General features: G+C 40.0%; 1 protein-coding gene across 3 annotated transcripts in view; it reads right to left on the bottom strand.

Moving 5' to 3' along the window:
* Ttc37 (tetratricopeptide repeat domain 37) overlaps positions 1-23,432 on the bottom strand; it is a 77,721-nt gene extending 54,289 nt beyond the window's left edge. The window contains exons 1-10 of one of the 3 annotated variants that reach the window (XM_045133591.1): positions 23,380-23,432; positions 18,127-18,197; positions 15,362-15,512; positions 13,630-13,720; positions 9,829-9,972; positions 8,153-8,244; positions 7,696-7,771; positions 6,650-6,790; positions 2,384-2,482; positions 2,168-2,276 (exon numbers count right to left, since the gene is read on the bottom strand). In XM_045133591.1, the coding sequence (XP_044989526.1) occupies positions 2,168-2,276; positions 2,384-2,482; positions 6,650-6,790; positions 7,696-7,771; positions 8,153-8,244; positions 9,829-9,972; positions 13,630-13,719 (751 nt within the window). In that variant the 5' untranslated portion in view covers position 13,720; positions 15,362-15,512; positions 18,127-18,197; positions 23,380-23,432. Of the gene's footprint in view, positions 1-2,167; positions 2,277-2,383; positions 2,483-6,649; positions 6,791-7,695; positions 7,772-8,152; positions 8,245-9,828; positions 9,973-13,629; positions 13,721-15,361; positions 15,513-18,126; positions 18,198-23,338; positions 23,358-23,379 lie in introns of those variants that run through there. The other 2 variants (XM_045133592.1, XM_004651614.2) reach the window with 2 other exon arrangements.
* Positions 23,433-23,546: the final 114 nt, after the last annotated feature.

The raw sequence follows: 23,546 nt of genomic DNA, 5'->3' as shown, positions 1-23,546 counted from the left end.
AGCATTTGGAGAGAGAGGAGAAACAGTAGTTGAAAGCTACCTAATCAAATTCAAGGCCATCCTGGACTACATGAGACCCTGAAGAAGGAAGCAAGGGAAGGTGGGAAAAGAGAGAGAAAGACATCTCAAAAGACTGTTTCTATAGATCCAGGTAACACATGGCCACATGTGACCAAATGGCATTGAGAGAAATGACCTACTGTTCCCTAAAACTAGCAACAGTAAGAATGTGAAGAGGGAAGGAATATTCCAGCTTCAACCCTCGATCTTTATCTTCTTCATGCTAGTTGATGTTGAAGACATTTGTTAAATATCTTGGTAAAGAATAAAAACAGAAAGGAACTAGCTGTTTTTGTTTGTAATATAATTTATTTAACTTAACAGTTCTAACTTTTGAAAGATTCTAAACCCATATTTAACACATTTTAGAACAGCTTAATCATATTATTTTATTTCTCAAAAGGGTAATCCAGTCTTGGGCTGATAATAGTAAAATTCCTAGTATAAATTTGCCAGATGCAAAGTAATTCTATGAAAATTCAGTTTCCTAAATTATACTACAAGAAAGTATGACTTTGAAAATAATTCAAACCTGACATACCAAAGAAACTGATCAACATTACATAATTTTCAGTTTTAAACAAATACAGCATGGGAGAATAAGGGGGGAAAAAGTACAACATGATCACATTCAATTCTTCATTTTCACCTGGGCTTTCCATTTTTTTTTTTTTTTCCCCAGTGCTGGAGCCCAAACCCGGGACCTTATTCAAGCATGCTAAGTAGTGCTCAACCAATAAGCTATTTCCCTGGCCCCTAAAAACAAAATGTTAAGAAAAGCCATTTTCTACTTGAATTTGATGAAGCAAGCTTCCACATCCTCCCCCTTGCCAGCAACAAAGCAAAAAAATCAAGAAGGCCATTTAGCATAAAAGAACATTACAGGGCTGGAGAGATGGCTTAGCGGTTAAGCGCTTGCCTGTGAAGCCTAAGGACCCCAGTTCGAGGCTCGGTTCCCCAGGTCCCACGTTAGCCAGATGCACAAGGGGGCGTACGCGTCTGGAGTTCGTTTGCAGTGGCTGGAAGCCCTGGTGCGCCCATTCTCTCTCTCTCCCTCTATCTGTCTTTCTCTCTGTGTCTGTCGCTCTCAAATAAATAAATTAAAAAAAAAAAAAAAAGAACATTACAACAAGTGACAATTGCCAAGGCTGTTCTAAACTTCTTTTATAAAGCCTGACATGATGGTGAAAATGAATCAGGTCTTCTGTGAACTTATTGACTTCAGGGGAATAAAAGCATGTGCATGGGTGAAATTCAAGTATTATAAAGTAATCCATTCAACATAAACATTGACAAAAATTATGGAGGCTGAGGTGAAAAACCAAGATGACCAATCTGCCTGACTGGCAGCCTCAGACTCCAGATGCAGACATCCACAACTACAGACTTCCATCACTCTAACCTGAATCTGCTCTGTTTCAGTCACAAACTGCAATACTGCGACATTGCAGGATTCATAAAGATGAACTTGTGATTATGGTATAACATGCATACTGAAAAGGTTAATCTTCCAAAAAATTCTTTTCATAACATTCAGCCAAGTATGTTTTACTTGTTTCCTCCACTACAGCAAACAATATTTTACTATTCCCCTCCCCCCAAAACTGTGCCTTGCTCCATAGCTCTGCACCTAACATCTGGAGTACTTTTCAACAAACTTGCTTATGTAATCTCTGCAGAAAATTCAAGATACCCTTTAATTCCTACCAACAGGAAAATAGATAAATAAAGACTTCATTGCTAGGGCTAGAAAGATGGCTTAGCAGTTAAGACATTTGCTTGGGAAGCCAAAGGACCCAGATTCAATTCCCCAGTACCCACAAAAGCCAGACGCACAAGGGGGCGAGTGCATCTGTTTGCAATGGCTAGAGGCCCTGGTATACCCATTCTTTCTGTCTTTCTCAGTGCTGAACAAGTAACTAAAACTCAAAATTCCTGTGGCTGACTGCAGTTGCCTATTTTGTCTTCAGCAAAACCATACTGAATTTCATTTATGTTCAGAAACACTGATATAACATCTTGCATACAATAAGCACTAAGATATTGTTAGTCACAGCAGCATCACTCCCAAGTAGGCCACTTCTACCAAACACAGAGAAGGAAGTACCTGACTCAATGAAATGTAGACAAAGCACTTCTAAGGGGAACTCTGTGGTGGGGTAGATGTTTATCATTCCTTCACAGGCCTTCTTCAACCTGGCAGTCTCGGAAGGAAACTTGAAAACATGAAAGCAAAAGAAACAACTATAGTAAAATGTAAAGGTGAACATTTTCATAATTAGAAAAACACAAGTGGCACATTATGCTTTCAAAGTCTACTTACCTTGGATAAACACTCAATGAAATGCCTATAAAGTACCTGGTGATCTTCACCAGGGATCTGGTCTGATAAATCCAATGCATTCTCAAAGGCAGTTAAAAGCTGAAACAAACCAAAAAGCTATTTATGTAGTATGCTTAATGACAAATGTGATAAGCAATTGAATGAGTAAGACTTCTTTATAAAAGCTATGCAGTCAACAAGCTGCAAACACACTTCCTTGTCTGGTCCTGACAGTTCTTTGGTCTGTTTGTCTGGTTGGTTGGTTGGTTGGTTGGTTGGTCAGTCAGTTGGTTGTTCTTTTGAGTTTGAATCTCACTCTATAGTATAAATGGTCTGCAATTCACTATGTAGCCCATGCCAGCCTTAAACTTGTGGCAATCCTTCTGCCTCAGCCTCCCAAATGAAGGGATATAACAGATGTGAACCACCACAGACAGACTGGCTCTAACAATTTCAATGAGGAAAAAATGTGTTTTAGAATGTATACTAACTCAAACTTGCTAACAAGACTTCAGTAAACCAGGGAGTTGTAACTATAAATTGACATTAATTTAATAAAACATTCTTACATTTCTTGGTTGTCTGCTCCAAAGCAATCTATTGTAGTACAATCTTATATGCTATTATACCTGCTATTGCTCAGTATTTTCACACCATCTCTTCTGAAATCACTAGCATAATCTTTGGAACAAGTAAAACAGTAGAAAATGCTTAATCATTATAAAAGTTGGATTTACTTTTGGTTACAAAAAAACAAGCATGATGGAACAGTGATAAAGTCATTTCTCTTCAAATTGCATTAACAGACTTTCAAGAAAATTCCAAAAGAGGCTTCCAAATATGTCTTGAGAAAGAAAAGTGACAGAAGAATCCAAAACAAGTAAGTACTTGAAAGCATAATTTACTCCCCACTTGACTATACAAATTTGACATGTTTAAATTAATAAGCGTGGCTTAAGGACAAGACCTCTGGTATTAGTTACTTTTCTTGTTGCTGGGACCAAATATCTGACACCAGGCAAGTGAAGAGAAGGAGGACTTATTGTGATTTAAGTGTGAGGGTACAGTCCATCATGGCGAGCATGCCGTGGTCCTGGGGTTATGGCTGGCTAGGTAAGGCTCTGGGGTCAGCCTGCAGCTAGGGCAACAGTAGTCTGAAGGAGGTGCTCATATGTGGCTGGAGCAGGAGCTTGAGTGCAGGGCCTCTGCCCATGAAATGGTACTGCTCATATTCAGGGCTGGTCTTTACCCTCACAGTCCCCAGTAGTTAATCCTCTCTAGAAAGCACAAAGACACACACCCAAAGGTATGACTCCACTAATGTTCTTGGTGCTTCTTAATACAATCAAGTTGACAATCAAAATTAGTTATCATAACCACCAATTACCTGAAATTTGATAATTATGATATAAAGTCTACATAAGGAAAGAAAACTGCACTGCTCTGGCAAAGGTAATGATCTTATGATAAAGAAAGCCTAATCTCAAATAATCTAATATAATGAGCTCATAAATTAATAATGCAATGATTCCAAATGGACAATAGGCAGCATTTTTCTGAACACTTATTATTATTCAAACTCCAACCCTTATCTTTTTATCCAATTTACAGTATATAGAAATCAATTCTTTCTTTCTTTCTTTCTTTCTTTCTTTCTTTCTTTGTTTTCGAGGTACAATTTCACTGCAGCCCAGGCTGACCTGGAACTCACTATGTAGTCTCAGGGTGGCCTTGAACTCACGGCAATCCTATCTGTGCCTCCCTAGTGCTAGGATTAAAGGCATGTGCCACCATGCCCAGCTTAGAAATCAATTCTTAATCTTAGGGATTAAGGGAGTGCAGGGGTGGAGAAAGCAGTAGAATGACAGTTGGATATGATTAATGCTTCTTGTGTGCATGAGCCACCAATACACACAATCAATATATGTTAATTAAAAATTATTGCCAGACATGATGGCATGCTCTTGGAATCTTAGCACTTACGAAGCTGAGGTAGGAGAAGCAAACCTAACCAGGCTCTACAGTAAGTTTTGGGCCAGCCTGAGCTAAAGAGTGAGCCTGTCTAAAAACAAAAAACACGGCAAGTAACATCAAAAATGTGTGTGTCCGCACTAAAAGCAGACTTAAAACACACCCACCTCGGCTCAGAGAATTTTGCAGAAAAGGGGGCAGAAAGAATGTAAGAGCCACAGAGTGGGAGGGAATGTCCAGAGGCATTGCCCTCCTCTTGCAATGGCTGACTGATGCTCTCACATCTCATAACCCGCAACCCCAGGGGAACACCAGCTGTCCCACTGAGGAGGGCCTCAGCGGAATGGGGGTAGGGAAGAGAGAAAAGATAGTGCTAATATGACAGTGCTAATATATGATGTATCCACAAAACTTTCAACCTAATAAAAACAAAGTGTGTGTGTGTGTGTGTGTGTGTGTGTGTGTGTGTGTGCGTGCACGTGTGTGCGCACGTAAACGGAGGCTAGGGTGTAGTGCTGAGTACATTCTCAGTATGTGCAAGGTACTGGATTCAATCTCCAGCACAGAAAAAAGTAAGAGGAAACGGAAGAACAGGAAGGGGGAAAGTAGAAAAGGGGAAAAGGAAAAGGAAAAGGAAAAGGAAAAGGAAAAGGAAAAAAAAAAGAACAGAAAGGAGAAAAAGAGAGAGAGAGAACTTACAGAGGAATGCCTAAACCCAGCAGTTTGGAGCCAGCTTGGGCAATATAGTATGACCCTGTCTCTTTAAAAGAAAAAAAATGAATTATGTTTTCTGGAGTATAGTATACATAAAAATAGCATTTTGCCAGCTGGAGAAATGGTTTAGCAGTTAAGATGCTAGCCTGGGAAGCCTAAGGACCTAGGTTCAACTCCCCAGAACCCAAGTAAGCCAGATGCACATGACGGCACATGTACCTGGAATTGCTTTGCAATGACTACAGGCCCTGACATGCCCATTCTCCCCCCTCTCCCTACTCCCCTCTGTGTCTCTCTTTCTCATATCTACACACAAATAAATATATTTTTAAAATGGCTTTTTGTTTATGTTGGCACCCTACACTATCTTAAGAACAATGAGGCTGTATTATGAAGATATGGCTCCAGACAAAGTGACAAGCTGCCTAATTCGATCATGAAAGCTCTACAAACGCTCTTATAGACAGAAAAATCACTATCCTCACAGGTTTGGATCTTAAGTGCCCCCACAGGCCATCTATGTGCGCAGGGTTGCCTAGTGGTAGCAGCCATGGTGGTAAGACTGCAGCAGCGCAGCCCAGTGAGGTAGGTGAGGGATCACTGAACAGGACACTGAGGCTCTGGCCCCTCCTCTCCATCTCTGCATCAGAGCCATGAGGTGAGAAGCGCCACTCCACCACGGGGTCCCCAGCAGGGTGTTCTCACCACAGACCCACCAAAGCAGATCATTATGAACTAAAACTTCTGAAACTGAGACAAATAAGCCTTTCCTCTTTTAGGTCGATTTTTTTTCAGGTATTTTGTTCCATGACAAAAAGCTGACAGACATATCAGACAAAACAGAAAAAATCTTATTCTTACATTTTTATCCTCAGCCCTTTGGACATTGCCTGACATATAGTACATTCTCAATAAATATTTTCTGAATAAAAGAACAAATTAATGAGTGAACAACTGAGCAAATATACAAAAAAGTTCCCATTTAATACAGAGCCTATAACTGTTAACAATTATATTTAACAAAGATAGTGATTTATTGTAATAAAATAACTCATTAATGAAAATTTATGATAATGATATCTTCCACTTAAATTAACCATTCTTTACATTTTTTTAAAAATCCTTTTTAATTACTTGAAAATCTATACACTAAAAGAGAACAATAATCTAACTACCAAATACAAATACTCTAATTGAATTGCCTCAAAGGAATTCAGTGTTCTAAGTTCACAAGTATAAAAAAACATAGTTTCAAAGCACAACTTTCTGAAGTTATAGCAGTTGTGAAAGTCGATTTTTGTACAGTTTCATTTCTGCAGCTATTAAGTTACTAACGTATTTATGGACTCTTATGAATACAAAGGAAAGAATTCTAGCACCAAAAAGGAGGTCTACTCCCTTCATAGTCCGCGTAGGGCTGCCGGCCCTCACAGAGAACCCCTGTAAGTTTAAACTCACAAAACTGACGAGACGAGCCTAACGTGCAGCATTCTCCTACACGAATACGCTGCATTTCCACCTTCCAGATTCAATTAATTAATTTCCAAGTTACAAATTATGAGGAATAAATAAGCGTGATACCATTTGCTGGGTTTCATTATTCTCGTCTGCCACGCTCTCGGCCAGCAACTGAGTCATTCTTCTCCACAGCTGGTGGAGCTCCTGCTTGTCTGCGCCTTCCTCCTGCCGTCTCTTTATCAGCTTGTGCCACATTCGAGCCACCTATTAAACAGGAAATTTTAAATAGTAATTTGATATTCAGTTCCAAAAAGAAACACCAAAAATCACAGAGCCTAAAGATAAAAATATTTTACCCACTAATACATAAAAACACCATCATAACTCATCATCATAATAAAAGCACACATAAACTCATAATAAAACAAGTTGATTAGGAAAATTTCCACAATCTTCTATCAAAAGTATAACAGAGACACCTAGTAGACAGGAGAGGTGACACAAGGTATAATCTCCACAACTTAGAACATCTATGGAGATAACAACAAATTGGTCACCAGATTCCACAAGTGACACTAGCTAACTTACACTCTACCTGGTTTCAAGTTTACAAGTTGTGGCACCTTACATTCAAATTCAGATTCAGTTTTCAAACACTGTAATTATCTCTTAATTTTTAAAATATTTTTGATTTACTTGCAAGCAGAGAGAGAGAGAATAAGAATTACAATGAAGCCGGGCCTTTAATCCCAGCACTCGGGAGGCAGAGGTAGGAGGATTGCCGTGAGTTCAAGGCCACCCTGAGAATACACAGTGAATTCCAGGTCAGCCTGGGTTAGAGTGAGACCCTACCTTGAAAAACCAAGAAAAAAAAAAAAAAAAAAGAACTAAAATGAATGAGCACACCAGAGCCTCTAGCCACTACAGATTAAACTCCAAATGCGTGCGCCACTTTGTGCATCTGGCTTTATGTAGGTACAGGGGACTTGAACCCGGATTGTTAGGCTTTGCAGGTAAACACCTTAACCACTGTGCCTTCTCTCCAGCCCTTAAATTCTTTGATATCAAATTATATATCAATTTTGAATTTTCATTTGAATTAAGACACTAGCTTTCTTCTAAGATTTTTATTGAAAAAGGTCTTGGACCCTAACAAATAGTTAACCCACCTCTAGGTGCTTCTTTTCTTGGTAATACAGATCCACAAGTTTCTTACAGACCTCACACCACTTCTGCTTGTCAACACTTAGGTTAAAAAGAAAGAAAACAGAATTTGTTAACTTGATAATGAAAATAACCAAGGACACTAAAAATTTAAATATTCCAATATTATCAATATTATTTTAAATAGTAAAACATTTTCTTTCATACTACAGTATTTTAGAAACATGTTTTTCATAAAAGAACTAAGAAATGCCATCTTTCATTATCTTGACTATATAATATCAAAATTCCAAAGTGAGTCGGTTTTCTTACTAGTAGTGCTTTAATTCTATTTCAGTCACAGGAACACCCGTGACGAACTTCGAAAAGGAAAGCGCTTCCCAAGCCTCGGCACGTGTCTGCAGTCCTTCTACTTCCACGCCTCTCCGCTTTCACCCGCACTTCCACACAAGTGGTCCTTACCTTTCATAGAGGTCCAGGAGCTTTTGGTAAACACCAGGCAAGTCATCCTTGGCATTTGTGTGATTACACTTCTCATACAAGCTGGCTAAGCCCTGAAAGAGTAAGTAGTGGTCACTATGCTTACAAAAATCTCTGATGTTCCCACATTTACTTATTGTGTGGAATAATGTCCTAATCTCTAAGGACTATTTACAGTAAGAGTTTACAGGGGAATTGATATATATGGGACTTCCCTCCAAATAAACTGAGGGTAGGAGGGAATAGCAAAGTCATTGATGAAAAAATACTGGTTGTCAGTAAACTTCTGATGAGTCTGGATGATAAGCAGAAGAATGCTTTTACCATTTTCTTTTCTTTTTTTTTTTTAAAGAACTTTTTTTAAATTAATTAATTTATTTATTTATTTGAGAGCGACAGACACAGAGAGAAAGATAGAGGGACAGAGAGAGAATGGGCGCGCCAGGGCTTCCAGCCTCTGCAAACGAACTCCAGACGCATGCACCCCTTGTGCATCTGGCTAACGTGGGACCTGAGGAACTAAGCCTCGAACCGGGGTCCTTAGGCTTCACAGGCAAGCGCTTAACCGCTAAGCCATCTCTCCAGCCCACCATTTTCTTTACTTTCAAAATTACCTCGAAGTGTTTCACAATAAAAAATAATTTTTCAGTGCTTTTCACCATGCAACAAGACTTTTAAAAATTTCAAAAATTTTAAACAGCTTCATTGCAGTATCATTGGTATGAAAAAGTTATATGTAATAAATATGTAAAATATACAATAAAATTTTGTATGTGATAAAATGGGTACTACAATTAAGCTAAATAATGTATCTATGACATCTACAATTCCGTTTTTGTGTTTATATAGGTGGGCATGGATGTGGTGAGAAGATTTATGGACTATTTTACATGACACTACTTTTATGACATAGTCAAAAATAAAATCATGTTGCTATGGAAATTATTATTTTACTTGAAATAAAGGTCAGATATCCTCAGCCAACCAGTACATTATAAGAACAGCCATTTCCAAGTGTATATAGCAAGCTCTCATTCATGATAAGCTGAGACCAACAGGTTCGTACTCACCAGAGCCAACTACCTCCTACTGTTGCAGAAATGTGACTGACATATGAGATAAATCTACTTATTATTAAAAAGTTGGAGAATCTAATTAAAAACATTAAGATCGGTAATAAAAATTCAACTCATACTCAGAGTCAAATTCAAAATTATATATTACAAAAAATAAATATACAATTGTAGTATATTATATATAAAAAATAAAACACAAAAGAACAAAAATTTTATATATTATTTCTCTTTATATTCTTTTCTAGAGAGAAGATAATACAAAATACAGGTAAGCATAGAGAATGTTCTAGAAAGTAATGGTTAAAGTAATGTTCTAGAAAGTAATGACTAAGATGAAGATTTATATAATCATGTTTCAATTTAAGTCTGTACACTGAGAGATAATCCAGTAAATAGGATGTTAAATAGTGTTAATATGTTCAGTATCACTTTAAAACAAAAAACTATTACATATAGAAAATTTAACACTTTTTTCATATAGGAAAATATAAATTCAAGTGTTTACATTAACACTTTACCCTAACTTTGGACAATGGAAAAATATCTTTACCCTTATTATAAGAAAAAAAAATATCTACATACCTGCCAAGCAAGTAGCTGGTCCGGCTCTAGGTCGGCAGCTTTCTTATATGCACCCTGGGCCTGATCAGGTTGTTCAAGCTCAGCTGCAGCAACACCAATAAAAACCCAGGCATTATAATTATTCTTCTCTTGTTTTAACACTGTCTGGTTAAAAAAAAATGAGAGCAAGCCATTAAATTATAGAAATTACTAAAACAACAACAAAACAGTCATTTTATGAATCTGAAAACTGGATCTAGCACTAACAGGGAGACCTGATTTCAGCTTCCTTGAAGACAGAGTGAACTGAGTATCCGAGACTACAAAGGGCTTGAAAAGTGAGACATATTTCTGTAGCTGCCCAAGGGAGCATGATGGCTCCATCAAAGGCCCTCTTCCTCCTTGAGAGCGCAGAGCAGGCACACAGTGGTGACTGCCCACACCCCTCCGAGCATGCACACAGTGGTGACTGCCCACATCCCTCCGAGCATGCACACAGTGGTGACTGCCCACATCCCTCCGAGCATGCACACAGTGGTGACTGCCCACATCCCTCCGAGTATGCACACAGTGGTGACTGCCCACATCCCTCCGAGCATGCACACAGTGGTGACTGCCCACATCCCTCCGAGTATGCACACAGTGGTGACTGCCCACATCCCTCCGAGCATGCACACAGTGGTGACTGCCCACATCCCTCCGAGCATGCACACAGTGGTGACTGCCCACATCCCTCCGAGCATGCACACAGTGGTGACTGCCCACATCCCTCCGAGCATGCACACAGTGGTGACTGCCCACATCCCTCCGAGCATGCACACAGTGGTGACTGCCCACATCCCTCCGAGCATGCACACAGTGGTGACTGCCCACATCCCTCCGAGCATGCACACAGTGGTGACTGCCCACATCCCTCCGAGCATGCACACAGTGGTGACTGCCCACATCCCTCCGAGTATGCACACAGTGGTGACTGCCCACATCCCTCTGGCCTCCACACTGCTACTAGTCCACTCATAAAACTGTTCTGCATTTCATGTCACTTCAGCTAACTGTGACATTTTCCTTTACCATAATAATGTTTTCTTATATTAGACATATTGATTTTTTTTTTTTTTGTAGAAAATTGTAAGCTAGAGGAAAGCAAATGCTCAATACAAGATACACATCAGTCAGCCACCAAGTAGTAATTACTGATTACCTGACTAGTGATCAGGGATTCGGAATCTGAGATTACAAGTGTGGTGAAAATAGGCACAAGATTCCAAGCAAAGAGAGAAAAAAGTACCTCACTGCATGTGCCCGAACTGGGAAAAGCTTCCTGAAGAGACACTTCTCCAATGCTATAAAGCCCCACAAGCAGGCAAGCTGGTGATCAGGCAAAACCATAGCAAATACACATTTCTTCATTACAATTTTTTCTTAGGGACCTGAAGAGATGGCTCAGCAATTAAGGTGTTTGCCCACACAGCCTAACGATCCGAGTACCCATGTAAAGGCAGATGCATAAAGTGGCACATGCTTCTGAAGTCTGTTTATAGCAGCTAGAGGCCCTGTTGTGTCCTTCTTTGTCTGTCTCTGTCTGTCCGTCTTGTCTGTCTCTCTCTCTTCTCTCCTCTCCTTCCAAATAAATAAATAAAAATATTAAGAAATTTTACTAAGGGGCTGGAGAGTGGCTCAGTGGTTAAGGCACTTGCCTGTAAGGCCTAATGACCAACCCAGGTCTGATTCTCCAGTACACACATAAAGCTAAAAGAGCAAGGAGACGAGTGCCTAGAGCTCATGTGCAGTGGCTGGAGGCCCTGGTGCACCCAGCCCTACGCGCGTGCGCGCGCGCTCTCTCCCTCTCTCTCTCTGCTTGCAAATAAATAAATAAAAATATTTTAAGCCTTTTCCTTAAAAAAAAAAAATATTTAAAAAATTTTTTTACTTAGTCTCAAGCAACTTTCTGGATCATTACAGATGAGTAATCAGGCATTTGCCATTGCTCTGTTCCTCTGTGTTCTTTAACTAGATCTCTCGCCTTTATAAATTATCAACTACTTAGTGGAATTCACACCATCATTTTGCAGAAACTCTTCAAGAGATGTCAGCCAAAATGCACCTGGAAGATCTATCTGGGCATTATTAGTCAGATAAGCCTAGCACCAGATGAAATAGTCTCCTCTCCCAGCCTGAACAGAGTACTCACAGCATGAGTGCCCTTGTGCATTCAGATCCCTCCTGGCCTGTCACCACCAAAAGCCTAAACCTCACAAGACATTCTTTACTCCTTAGATGCTCAGCTTCATATGTCTGTTTCTCCTGATCTTACCCAACTTCTTCCACACTACCTTCCCAAATTCTTCATTGGGCCCAGGGATCACACAATCTGGATCAGCCATATTTTAACCTTGGGCCATCCATCCAAAAATATTACTAAACAAATGCTTGTTGCTACCATCTACCAACTCCTTGGAAACTCTTCTTCAGTGAAAGCTGTGTATCCTTCTCCATGTCAATTCCTGTATTCATCCTACCACACATGACAATGTCTCACTACAGACTGGCCCCTCGGTTAGTTACTTAGCCTCATTCGACTGTACCACCTAAAACCTGCATTGCCCACATCAGTATTCTGCTTCTCTCCAAGCTTCCCACTTCAATTACTATTTCACTGTCATGTAACAACTGTTGAGCCCCACATATCTTTAAGGTGTGAAGCCTTCTCTTTCCTAGTACTTTTTCTCATACCTTCTTACAACCCATCACTATCATCTCTTCTTTGCCATCACATCCTTGGCTCCTCTGCCTCTTTCTCTTTATCATTCCCACCATCCACTGATGAACTCCACCATTCCCGTACCCAAGCCAGACAAGCTGAGTGTGATGGTAGATAACTACAGCTGACTGAGTTCACTGAATTCACTTTAGTAACATGAAACTTCAAATCAGCATTCAGCAGGGCTAAGCAATCCCTCCAACTCTCACTATTAAGTTTTCTCACAGTCAATGATGCCTGCTTCAGGCCTACGGATGTCTCAAACCTCCTGTGAAGTTGTCTCTCTCTACCACCATGTACTTCATCAAGAAAGCAGAGGCATCAGAGGGGAATGCTCTTAACCCTCTCCTACCACATCTAGGAACTGAACCCTGCATGGATTTATACTATCTTTTCTCCTAAGATAGAAGGGTGAAGGCTGCATTTCAAGCTCTGGACCACATCCTCTCTCACCTTCCTAAGCACTTCACTTCTACCATGGTCCTCAATCTTTCCTGCACAATTCTTCTAACAGAAACATTCTCATCATACAAAGAAGCATTACTCTCTTGATTCCTCAACCCACAGACCATAGAGAATGTCAAAATACCATAAAAGAAGAAATATGCTAAAGTATAGCAGCCTTCCATAATACAAGCTATCCAAAGATTTCTGTTTTGTTTTGTTTTTTGAGGTGGGGTCTCACTCTAGCTTAGGCTGACCTGGAATTCACTCTGTAGTCTCAGGGTGGCCTTGAACTCATAGCCATTCTCCTACTTCTGCCTCCTGAGCACTGGGATTAAAGATGTACGACACCAAGCCTGGCCCAAGATAATTTTTGACACATAAAAGTTTGGAGATCATGACTTTGAAAATTTAGCAATAAAGAGAAACACAATACTTAAGTGTAACTTATCAGCTTATACTAATAGTAAGAAGCTATTGGTCCAACCATACTCTAATGGTCCTAAGAAGGCTTACCATTTCTGTTGCATTGCAACTGTAAATGACTCACATGCTACATAACACTTAACTCACAAGCTGGCATGTCACTGAAGGCACAAGGAAAACCCGTCGGTTACCTTACAATGCTTCAAGGCTTCTTTGTACTCTTTGTTCCTGATTGCATCTCTTGCACTTTTCAAAGCAGTCTTCACTTCTTTGCTTGACATTCTATCAAAGCAAAATGCCTGGTGAATGCACAACAAGAACTCCCTAATCAAAGAGGTCTAATAAATTTAACCATCTGAAAAAAGACAACTAACTCCTTCTGTATCTCTGCATAAACCCTACTATACACACAGTTCATCTCTTCAAATTTTTACTCAAATGTCACTTCCTCGGTAGAATCTTCCCTGACTCCACTAGGGTTTTAACCCTTCTATCTACTCACAACTACCCATTCATTATTCCCTACAAGGACACCTAGCTTCATTTTAGCTTCAAAGCGCTTAACTCATTTGACACACTATATTCTACCTAATCAAACTGATTATCCTGACTCCATTAGAATCTCAGTTCTGGGTAAAGACAATTTCTTTTTTCTTTTTTTTTTTTTTTTTTGTTTTTGTTTCTTCCACTGTTCCATTCTCTCTGGACTTAGTATCTGACGAATCATAGATGATTAATAAATGTGTGTTAAACTAAGTTGTATTAGAATTATATTTTCCATACATTTAGCTGAATCACAGATAATCTGATCTTACCTAAAATATATACTAATCTCAATCTAATTTCACAAGCAAGATTTAGTAGAAGAAACCCAAAACACATTAGTAACTATAATGGCAGAATTTTTAAAAGTTTAAGGAATTTGTTTTAATGTTAGGCTCCATAAAATATAAATTAGAATACTGACAGTTTCCTCATTGAGGATTACCATGAGTATTACTTTCTCTAAAGTGGTATGAATGTGAATGCTTTCATTTTAATGGAAGTGTGATGACTACCCCCCCCCCAAAAAAAAACAACCTGTGCACTAATTTTATCTATGACACATTTTTTTTCTATTGTTGGGTGTGGTGGTGCATGCATGCCTGTAATCCCAGCACTTGGAAGGTGGAGACATGAGGATCAATCAAGGTCATCCTTTGCTATATAGTGAGTTTAAGACTAGCCTGGGCTACATGAAACTTTCTCTCAAATATACAAATAAGCAAAAAAAAAAAAAAAACCCACATTTTTTTCACTTGATAGACAAAATACTTCTTCACTCCAACTTAAAATATATTAATTTGATGATGGACTAATTATCAGCACATCTTAATATTTTACAACTTACTCTGGCTTGCCAGGAGCAAATCCAACTCAACACAAATTCAACACTGAAAAGAGAAACCTTTGTACTTTCAGCCAACTCCATTTATCTCTGATCTCATTAGAAAATAAAAAAAAGTTGGGTATTAAGAAGTTATAGACTTGGGCTGGAGAGATGGCTTAGCGGTTAAGCGCTTGCCTGTGAAGCCTAAGGACCCCGGTTCGAGGCTCAGTTCCCCAGGTCCCACGTTAGCCAGATGCACAAAGGGGGCACACGCGTCTGGAGTTCGTTTGCAGAGGCTGGAAGCCCTGGCGTGCCCATTCTCTCCCTCTCCCTCTATCTGTCTTTCCCTCTGTGTCTGTCACTCTCAAATAAATAAATAAAAAATTAAAAAAAAAAAACATGTTAATTCCCTCCCTCCCCCCTCCATACTTTCCCCTTTGAAATGCCATTCTCCATATTACCTCTCCATCACAATCATTGTACTTACATATATACAATATCAACCTTAAAATAGAATATTTCATGTGTTGTTATCTTAGAAACTACTGCCTTACCTAAAATGATTTTGGTTATTAGCTGAAAGGTGCAAACTCGAGGAGGAGTTATTTATGTTCTACAAATCTTGATGGCCGTAATTAATACATTTCAATGTTGACTTCACATTAAATTTTCCAAACCAGTTTCTTCTGCAAAATAACCTGTGGACTAAAAGGACAAGAATATCAGTGATGGAGGCCAAGAAAAGGCGACATCAAGTAAAACAAAAACTCAAGAAATGTCCATATTTTAAAAAGAATAAAACTAGTTTTCAAAGTAAGAGTAAACAGGCAGGTGTGGTTGTACACACCTTTATTCCTAGCACTCAGGAGACAGAAATAGGAGGACTGTCTCAAGTTCAAGGCCACCCTGAGACTACACTGTGAATTCCAGGTCAGCTGGGGCTACAGTAAGACCCTCCCTCGATAAACAAACAAACAAAAGAGTAAGCAGAAGACCACATCCTCCCAGGATGAAGCACCCATCTCTTCTACAACCCAGTGTTTAGGTGGGAGCATGCGGGTGCGTACGCGCACGTATATACACACACACACACACATACACACACCTGAGAACCAAATGGCATTAAATCTACATCCAGAACAAAAGCTGGTCACTGCACGTGACATAAAAAAGACATAAAAGGTCTCGCCACTCTAAACATAACCTAAATTAAGAGAAGCGCCTCACACATAGAAACCATTAGAGAACCAAGAATAGAAAGTAGAGGCCAGTAGGAGTTGAGAAAGAAGAGTTGTACAAAGTCACTAATGGCCAGTATGTGGAGAAGACAGTACTAAGAAAGAGGGAAGAAAGCAAATTACTAGTAGGAGATAAGTGTACAGAGAGAAGTCAAGGGTAAGGAACAAAGAGAAAACCAAGCTGAACAGATCACACGGGAGTTTACCAAATAGAAGACGGTGAGTTTGACAGGTAAAATATACAACCATGAAAATCATGAAGGTGAGGCAGACAGACTGGACTTAAATGAGCAACATAGAACAACTGAAAATGTTCCAATTATGTTATTGTAAAACCCACTACAAACAAACTTCATTTTCTCTTTAAGCAATCTGTATCCAATATCTTTCCATATACTAATCTCAATCTAATTTCACAAGCAAGATTTAGTAGAAGAAACCCAAAACACATTAGTAACTATAATGGCAGAATTTTTAAAAGTTTAAGGAATTTGTTTTAATGTTAGGCTCCATAAAATATAAATTAGAATACTGACAGTTTCCTCATGGAGGATTACCATGAGTATTACTTTCTCTAAAGTGGTATGAATGTGAATGCATTCTTTACAATTCTTTACATTGCAATATACTTCTGGCCTTCTCTTCCCATTCCTTCTTTTAGCATAATATGCTGGTACTGAGATGCTCTTCTCATCTGACGTGTGTGTGTATGTGTGCACAAATCCACACACATATATGCATGTATGTAAGTTTCAAACACAAAATAATTTGTCCCTTTCTAGCCCTAAAAGTGACCTTTTTGGGGGAGGAGCAGAAAGAGAAAGACCACTTAACTTTTTAAAAAATAAACCTTTACTGAAAATTATCTACCTACTATTTACCATTCAAATTCACTTCCTTTCATGAAGTAAAAACTCACTGCCAGAAAACGTAACGCATAAATCCACTATGGGATATCTTCCTCACATCTAAGTATTTCCAACACTCTAGGGCTCTTACAACTGTCTGTAACATCCTTCCACAACTCAATAGTTTTCCCTAATACCTTTCCTCCTATCATTTCTCCCCACTTCCAGCTGAGCTGTTTATTTTAAAAAGGTATATTTGCATGTTTTTCTATAATGAAAATCTTCCTATTGCTAATTTAAAAGGATTGCACCCAACATGTATGAGGCTCAAAAAGGAACAACAACTTGGAGGCTCCACTCTTCCCTAAGGGGCTATTGACAGTTAATGATTGCTGGGAAAGGGAAGTCACTTTTCTCTCTCTTGTTTTAAAAAATATTTTATTTTTATGTATTTATTTGAGAGAGAGGGTTAGGGTTAGGCAGAGAGAGAATGGGCGAATCAGGGTCTCCAGATGCTGCCCAAAAAAAACAAAAAACCTCCAGACACATGTGCTGCCTTGTGCATCTGGCTTACATGGGTGCCGGGGAATCAAACCTAGGTCCTTTGGTGTTGCAGGTAAACACCCTAACCGCTAAGCCATCTCTCCAGCCGGGAAGTCACTTTTCCCAAGTGGTAGAACCATGGTATGTTCCTGATGCTCCAGTAAATAACTCCTACCCAGTTCATGAAAGCAAAAAGACATGAAAGGAGGAGGCAGCAGAATGAGCTGGGAGGAAGAAAGTGTTCAGAGAGAAATAAAGAGAGGGCAATGGGGGTGAATATGATCAAAATACATTATATACCTGTTTGAAAGTGTAAAAAAATTAAATATTATAAATAGCAACAACTGTACTTAAAAGGATTAGAAAATAAGTCACAATAAAAAGATAATGATAACCTTCAAAGTTATTACCTATAGCTAATTGAACTGGATATTTCCTGACATCCCCAGCTGAAGCTATGGAAACTTTAAAGTGTATTTGGTCATGATCATACTAAGATTCAATAATAATAATAAACAGACATGATAATGGCAATGAAGTTAATTACAGAAAGGAATAAAACATAACAGAAGTCTAAAGTATTTTGTATAGACATATAGTCTAATACTAAAATGTCTATACTGATTCTTTCTACTGAAAGGAACAACTGGTAACATTAAGTAAAAACAGATTCCAATTCCAGACACTCACCTTTTACCTATTATCATACTTGTATCTTCTTCCTGAACTGAATTTCTGAATGCTCCTTACCCATTTTCCATCTAAATTAAATTTTTAAAAATATATGAAATCAATACACAGAACAGATGACATTTACAACCCCAAACTTTCTGCATTTTAAAGCATCAGATTCACATTCAATTAGCATAATTTAAAACATAAGAAATAAGTATACTTTTCAGTTATTCTTCTAATCTTACTCCACCCAAATTTTTGAATTGATTTAAACCTGGACTTCTTTTTTCCAATTATGATCCCTTTTTGCCCCCCAAAATTCTTAGGCAACCCTAGACATATAGGCATATAAAATAGGCAAAATTTTACCATGATTATCACTTCAGAACTAGGAAGTGAAAAATGTTAGGTGAAAAGTGAAAAAAGGACTCAGAGGAAGTTTACTAGATGAAAACAGGCATAAATAATCTACCTAAGCAGAAAGTCAGTTCAACAGAACAGGTCTCACAGTTAAGAAAAGAAAGCATGATGCCGGGCATAGTGGCGCACGCCTTTAATCTCAGCATTCGGGAGGCAGAGGTAGGAGGATTGCCATGAGTTCGAGGCCACCATGAAACTCCATAATGAATTCCAGGTCAGCCTGGGCTAGAGTGAGACCCTACCTCGAAAAACCAAAAAAAAAAAAAAAAAAAAAGCATGATAATGCATCGTTATGAAAGAAGAGCTTTCACAAAAGAAATAAAACCAAGGTAGTAACCTAGATTTCTCACTGGTTCCTTTAACTCCCATCCAACATTACCTGCTTACCTTTCCCACCCAGCCTGATTTCATTACTCAGTTACTTTAACCCTGCTCTTACAAAGTACCCAGCTTGGTGTGGTGGTGCACACCTTTAATCCCAGCACTCCAGAGGGAGAGATAGGAGGATTGCTGTGAGTTCCAGGCCAGCCTGAGACTACACAGTGAATTCCAAGTCAACCTAGGCTAGAGCTAGACCCAATGTCAAAAAAAGTGGGAGGGTGGAGGCTGGAGAGATGACTTAGTGTTAAGGCACTTGCCTGAAAAGCCTAAGGACCCAGGTTCCCTTCCCCAGTGCCCACGTAAAAGCCAGATGCACAAGGTGGTGCATGCGTCCGGAGTTCATTTGCAGTGGACAGAGGCCCTTGTGTGCACGCATGTGCGTGCTTGCTCTCTCATTCTCACCTGCCCCTCTCTCTCTCTTTCTCTCTCAAATAAACAAATACATAAAAGTTTAAAAGAAATATTTTGGTCATTTCACTATGGCATATTCACCCACTAAGACTTAATAACATGGTTGAAAATGACAGGAGTTCAAATGGATCTACATTCAAGAACCATTAGACATTGAGCAACCCTACTTCACCATTCCAAGCCCATTTTCTCCTTGGTAAAGTGAGGGTTCTATCACTTATCTGACATGCACACGGATGGAGTGGCCAAACACAATGTACACTGATTCTGTTTCCTTTATCTACTGGGACTCAACTAACCTCACTACTTTTCAGGCGTTCCTAAAAACAAGTGTGATAATGATCTACTATTATTATACATTTTCTCTACATATTCAAAACCTCTGCATCTCCACGGGCACCTTCTTCCTTGCCTTCTCAAGAACTAACCTTCTTGCCTATGTTACTGAAAGACAGCTGTCATCAAATATGAGCAGCCTCTTCAAATTACACACACCACAGTCAAACCTGCTATAGTTATGTATAACTTCCTCTGCTGAGCCACTTAGCAGCTAAGGTAATTTTTAAATTATTCTAGGAAGACATGTCCTCCCTCCTAATTCAATAAATCCCTAACTGTAGGTCTCTCATATGGTCAATCTCTCAGCAATGCATACAACAAACAGCTGACCTCCAGCTTTCAATGCCTATGTAAGCAAAGGTATGTTAACATTGTAGTATTAGTTCATATTATAGCCTCCAAAGTTTTCTACCTGCTTATCATTGCTTTTTCTATTCAGTTATTTGCTCCCACTTCTACCCATTCATATAGTTCAAAACCAAGTTCAAGTAGCAAACATACAGCTCCATACTATACCAAACTCACACTAGTCTGAACCTGTTACTCCAACATTTCCAATGTATTCAAAGAAGACTCACTCCCATGCTTAAAGGCATTAATCTAATCAACTGTGGAGGAAGTTTGCTGTTGCCATATGTTATATATCTCTCTTTAAAAGTCATAACGTATACTAGCACTTAAAACCTCTTAGAAATGCCCAAAGACAGCTTAACCTAGCAACTCTGAAATTTCTGTGATCATGGAACATTTACTTCAGAGAAAACTAAGATTTTGAAACATTACCATTCTCTAAAATCATTTTTTTATTATTTTTAAATTAAAAGACCTGCAATGAAGGCTGGAGAGATGGGTTAGCAGTTAAGGCACTTGTCTGCGAAGCATTAAGTACCCAGGTTTGATTCCCCAGGACCCACATAAGTCATATGCACAAGGTGGCACATGCATCTGGAGTTCATTTGTAGTGACTAGAGGACCTGGTGTGCCCTCTCACAAAACAAATAAATAAATTTTTTTGTACAAAGACCTACAATGAATCAAAAGCTAGACCAAGACTCTCCAAATGAACTTTCTAAACAGCAAAATACGCTCACAAAACCAAGCAGATACCTTAAAAATGGACTTATCAAATGGACTCTGTTGTGAGCATGATTGTATCCCCCAAAAAATTCATGGTATAGTGTCAACTCCAGTACTTCAGAATCCAACAGCAATGGGAAATTACAAAGGTAATAAACCCAAATGAGATTAAGCAGATAGGCCCTAATCCAGTCTGTCATCCTTAAAAAAAAAAAAAAAAAATTAGATACACCAGGCATGCACATGCGCGTAGAGAGATCAAGTTAAGATACCCCGGGAAGGTGGTCATGTGCCAGCCAACAAGAGACCTCAAGAAACCAAACCTGCCAACTCCGATTTTAGACTTCTAAATTCCAGTATTGGAAGAGAGTATGTGTTATTTTGTTGCTAGCTCTTGAAAATGAATACAGATCTCCTACCCTCACTGCCACATGAAGTACAAACACATGCACACATGAAAGCACCTTTGCTAACAGGGTAACTTAGTAACTACCAAAAACCACTGAACAGGGGCTGGAGAGATGGCTTAGTGGTTAAGGCGTTTACCTGCAAAGTCAAAGGTCCCAGGCTCAATTCCCCAGGACCCATGTAAGCCAGATGCACAAGGTGGCACGTGTGTCTGGAGTTCGTTTGCAGTGGCAGGAGGCCCTGGCGCGTCCATTCTCTCTCTCTCTCCCCCTCTTTCTCAATTTCTTTTTAAAGTTTCAAAAACAATGCTGAACATTCAGAAGAGTCATTAAAACAATGAAGAAACCTGAAGTCATATGATTATGAGCTGAACTGGGGAAATACTTCCAGTGAAGAGGGAGCAAAAGGAAGGATTTTTCTGAGAGATACAATATCCATGTTAAAGTGAAGCACAGGGCTGGAGAGATGGCTTAGCAGTTAAGGCACTTGCCTGCAAAGCCAAAGGACCCAGGTGTGATTCCCCAGGACTCATGTAAGCCAAATGCACAAACTTAGTACATGTGTCTAGAGTCCATTTGCAGTGGCTAGAGGCCCTGGCACACCCATTTTTTTCTCTCTCTCTGCCTTTCTCTTTCTCTCAAACAAATAAATATTTTTTTAAAGTAAAGCATAATGATTTAATGAATGGTAAAAAGTATAAAAAGACTGACTAGCTCAAAATAAGAACTTTCAATTTCAGACCTACGCAAATGAAGAGTGAACTGTTCAAAGGGAACATGTTTTCCATCAAAGGGGATGAAAAGGTCCAGACGGAGCAATCCACCTGGCGGAAATACTGAATATTAGAAGGAAAGGAGGACTGGGAGCTTCTAGCATGGTTGTAGCATTTTGTCTCTGGACGTGAAAAGATCGATCTTGCTCCAACCCTCTTGAGCACCAGCTCTCACCGACCCTGCTGAGGAGGAGGAAGAAAAAGAGTGTGGGCTCTGTCATCCTGCAGACACGTCCAGGAACAAAGAGCTCTCATAACCATCACTATGCCACAAAGCAAGTTAGATACAAGTCTCATGAATCCAAATGTCACTCAAAACTGTTTCTATAAAGTATCTTCTACATTGCAAATTAATGCGAATCAATTTGGGGGCACACATCCTGATGATAAGGGGATCTATCTGCGTAAGTTTTCTTACTGTACTATTATCTTATATATTTTAGGTTCTGATCTCCCCAGAGTAAGTTCCCTGCGGACCATGAGTACGGATCTGCATATACCAAAGTATCTTTAGGGTGGAGCTAGATTTACAACTTTGCTTCACAAATAGAGATTAAATTTGACAGCTGGTCATAAGATTTGGTAATTAACTGAAGATAAAGTCTTTAATGAGTTGGAGGCACAGATTAGTCAGCTTTTCAATCCAATGCAGACTGCCTAACTCTGGACAAGCAAGTCAGGTCATCTCTCCAAGTCTGTGTTCCTATGTACAACGTGGTTACAAAACGGGTTCGACACATATAAAAATCATGTGACAAAAGTACTTTAGTCAAAGCTTAATAGAATGCTCGGCGCATAACGCTGTATGTAAGCTATTTAAAGATACTTCTCCTACTCTAATTATTCTATACAAAACACTGCTAGATATTAGAGCTAATTAAAAAAAAAAATAGAACTCCTCCTCCTCCTTTTCTTGCTAGACTATGAAAACGACTTAGCGTGGTACGCAATTGTGCACCTGAAAACCACGGTGAAATGAAGAGCTCGCCTCTGGGACAGAAAGCTGCCGCTTCCAGAATGCTCCCAAGGATACCCCACAATCAGAGGGGAGCTGCCCGCGGGGCGCGTCACAAAGCGCCGCCTCGGCCCCACGCCGCGCACGTTCGCCCCCGGCTCCGGCCCGCCGAGGCCCGGCTCGCGGCCTTCCACTCGCCCCGCACCGGCGCCTCCCTGGGGACCCCGCTCCGCACCCCAACAGTCACAGCCCCCTCGAAGACACGCTGCGGCTGCGAACGTCCTCGGGGCGCCTCGGCGAGGGGGTCCCCACCCCATGGCATCCCACGGCACCCCCACCGCAGCATCCCGTCGGGGGGGGGGAACAGCCGCAGGACACCCCCGGGGAGCCGCCCCGCCACGCCTCCAGCCATGCCTGCGCCGCACCCAACCGGACGTCCCTTCCCTCCCGAAACAGCGCTTCACCTGCCCGGAGACTCCCACCGCCCCGCCGCACCACAGCCCACCTGGGACTGACGACTCCACGACTACAGGGACAGGGCGCCGGCGCGTTGTCCACGTGACAGGAAGTGGCTGAGATTTGGTTGGCTCGGTGTTTGATTGCCATGGTCTCAACTGGGGTTAAGGCCTGGGCGGTCGATTTCTTCATCGATCGCTCGACGCCTGATGGGAG

This window comes from Jaculus jaculus, chromosome 14, assembly GCF_020740685.1.
Source record: "Jaculus jaculus isolate mJacJac1 chromosome 14, mJacJac1.mat.Y.cur, whole genome shotgun sequence".
In the NCBI taxonomy this organism is placed as follows: Eukaryota; Metazoa; Chordata; class Mammalia; order Rodentia; family Dipodidae; genus Jaculus; species Jaculus jaculus.
The sequence above is the reverse complement of the archived record's forward strand: the minus strand, read 5'-3'. Positions and strand labels throughout refer to the sequence as shown.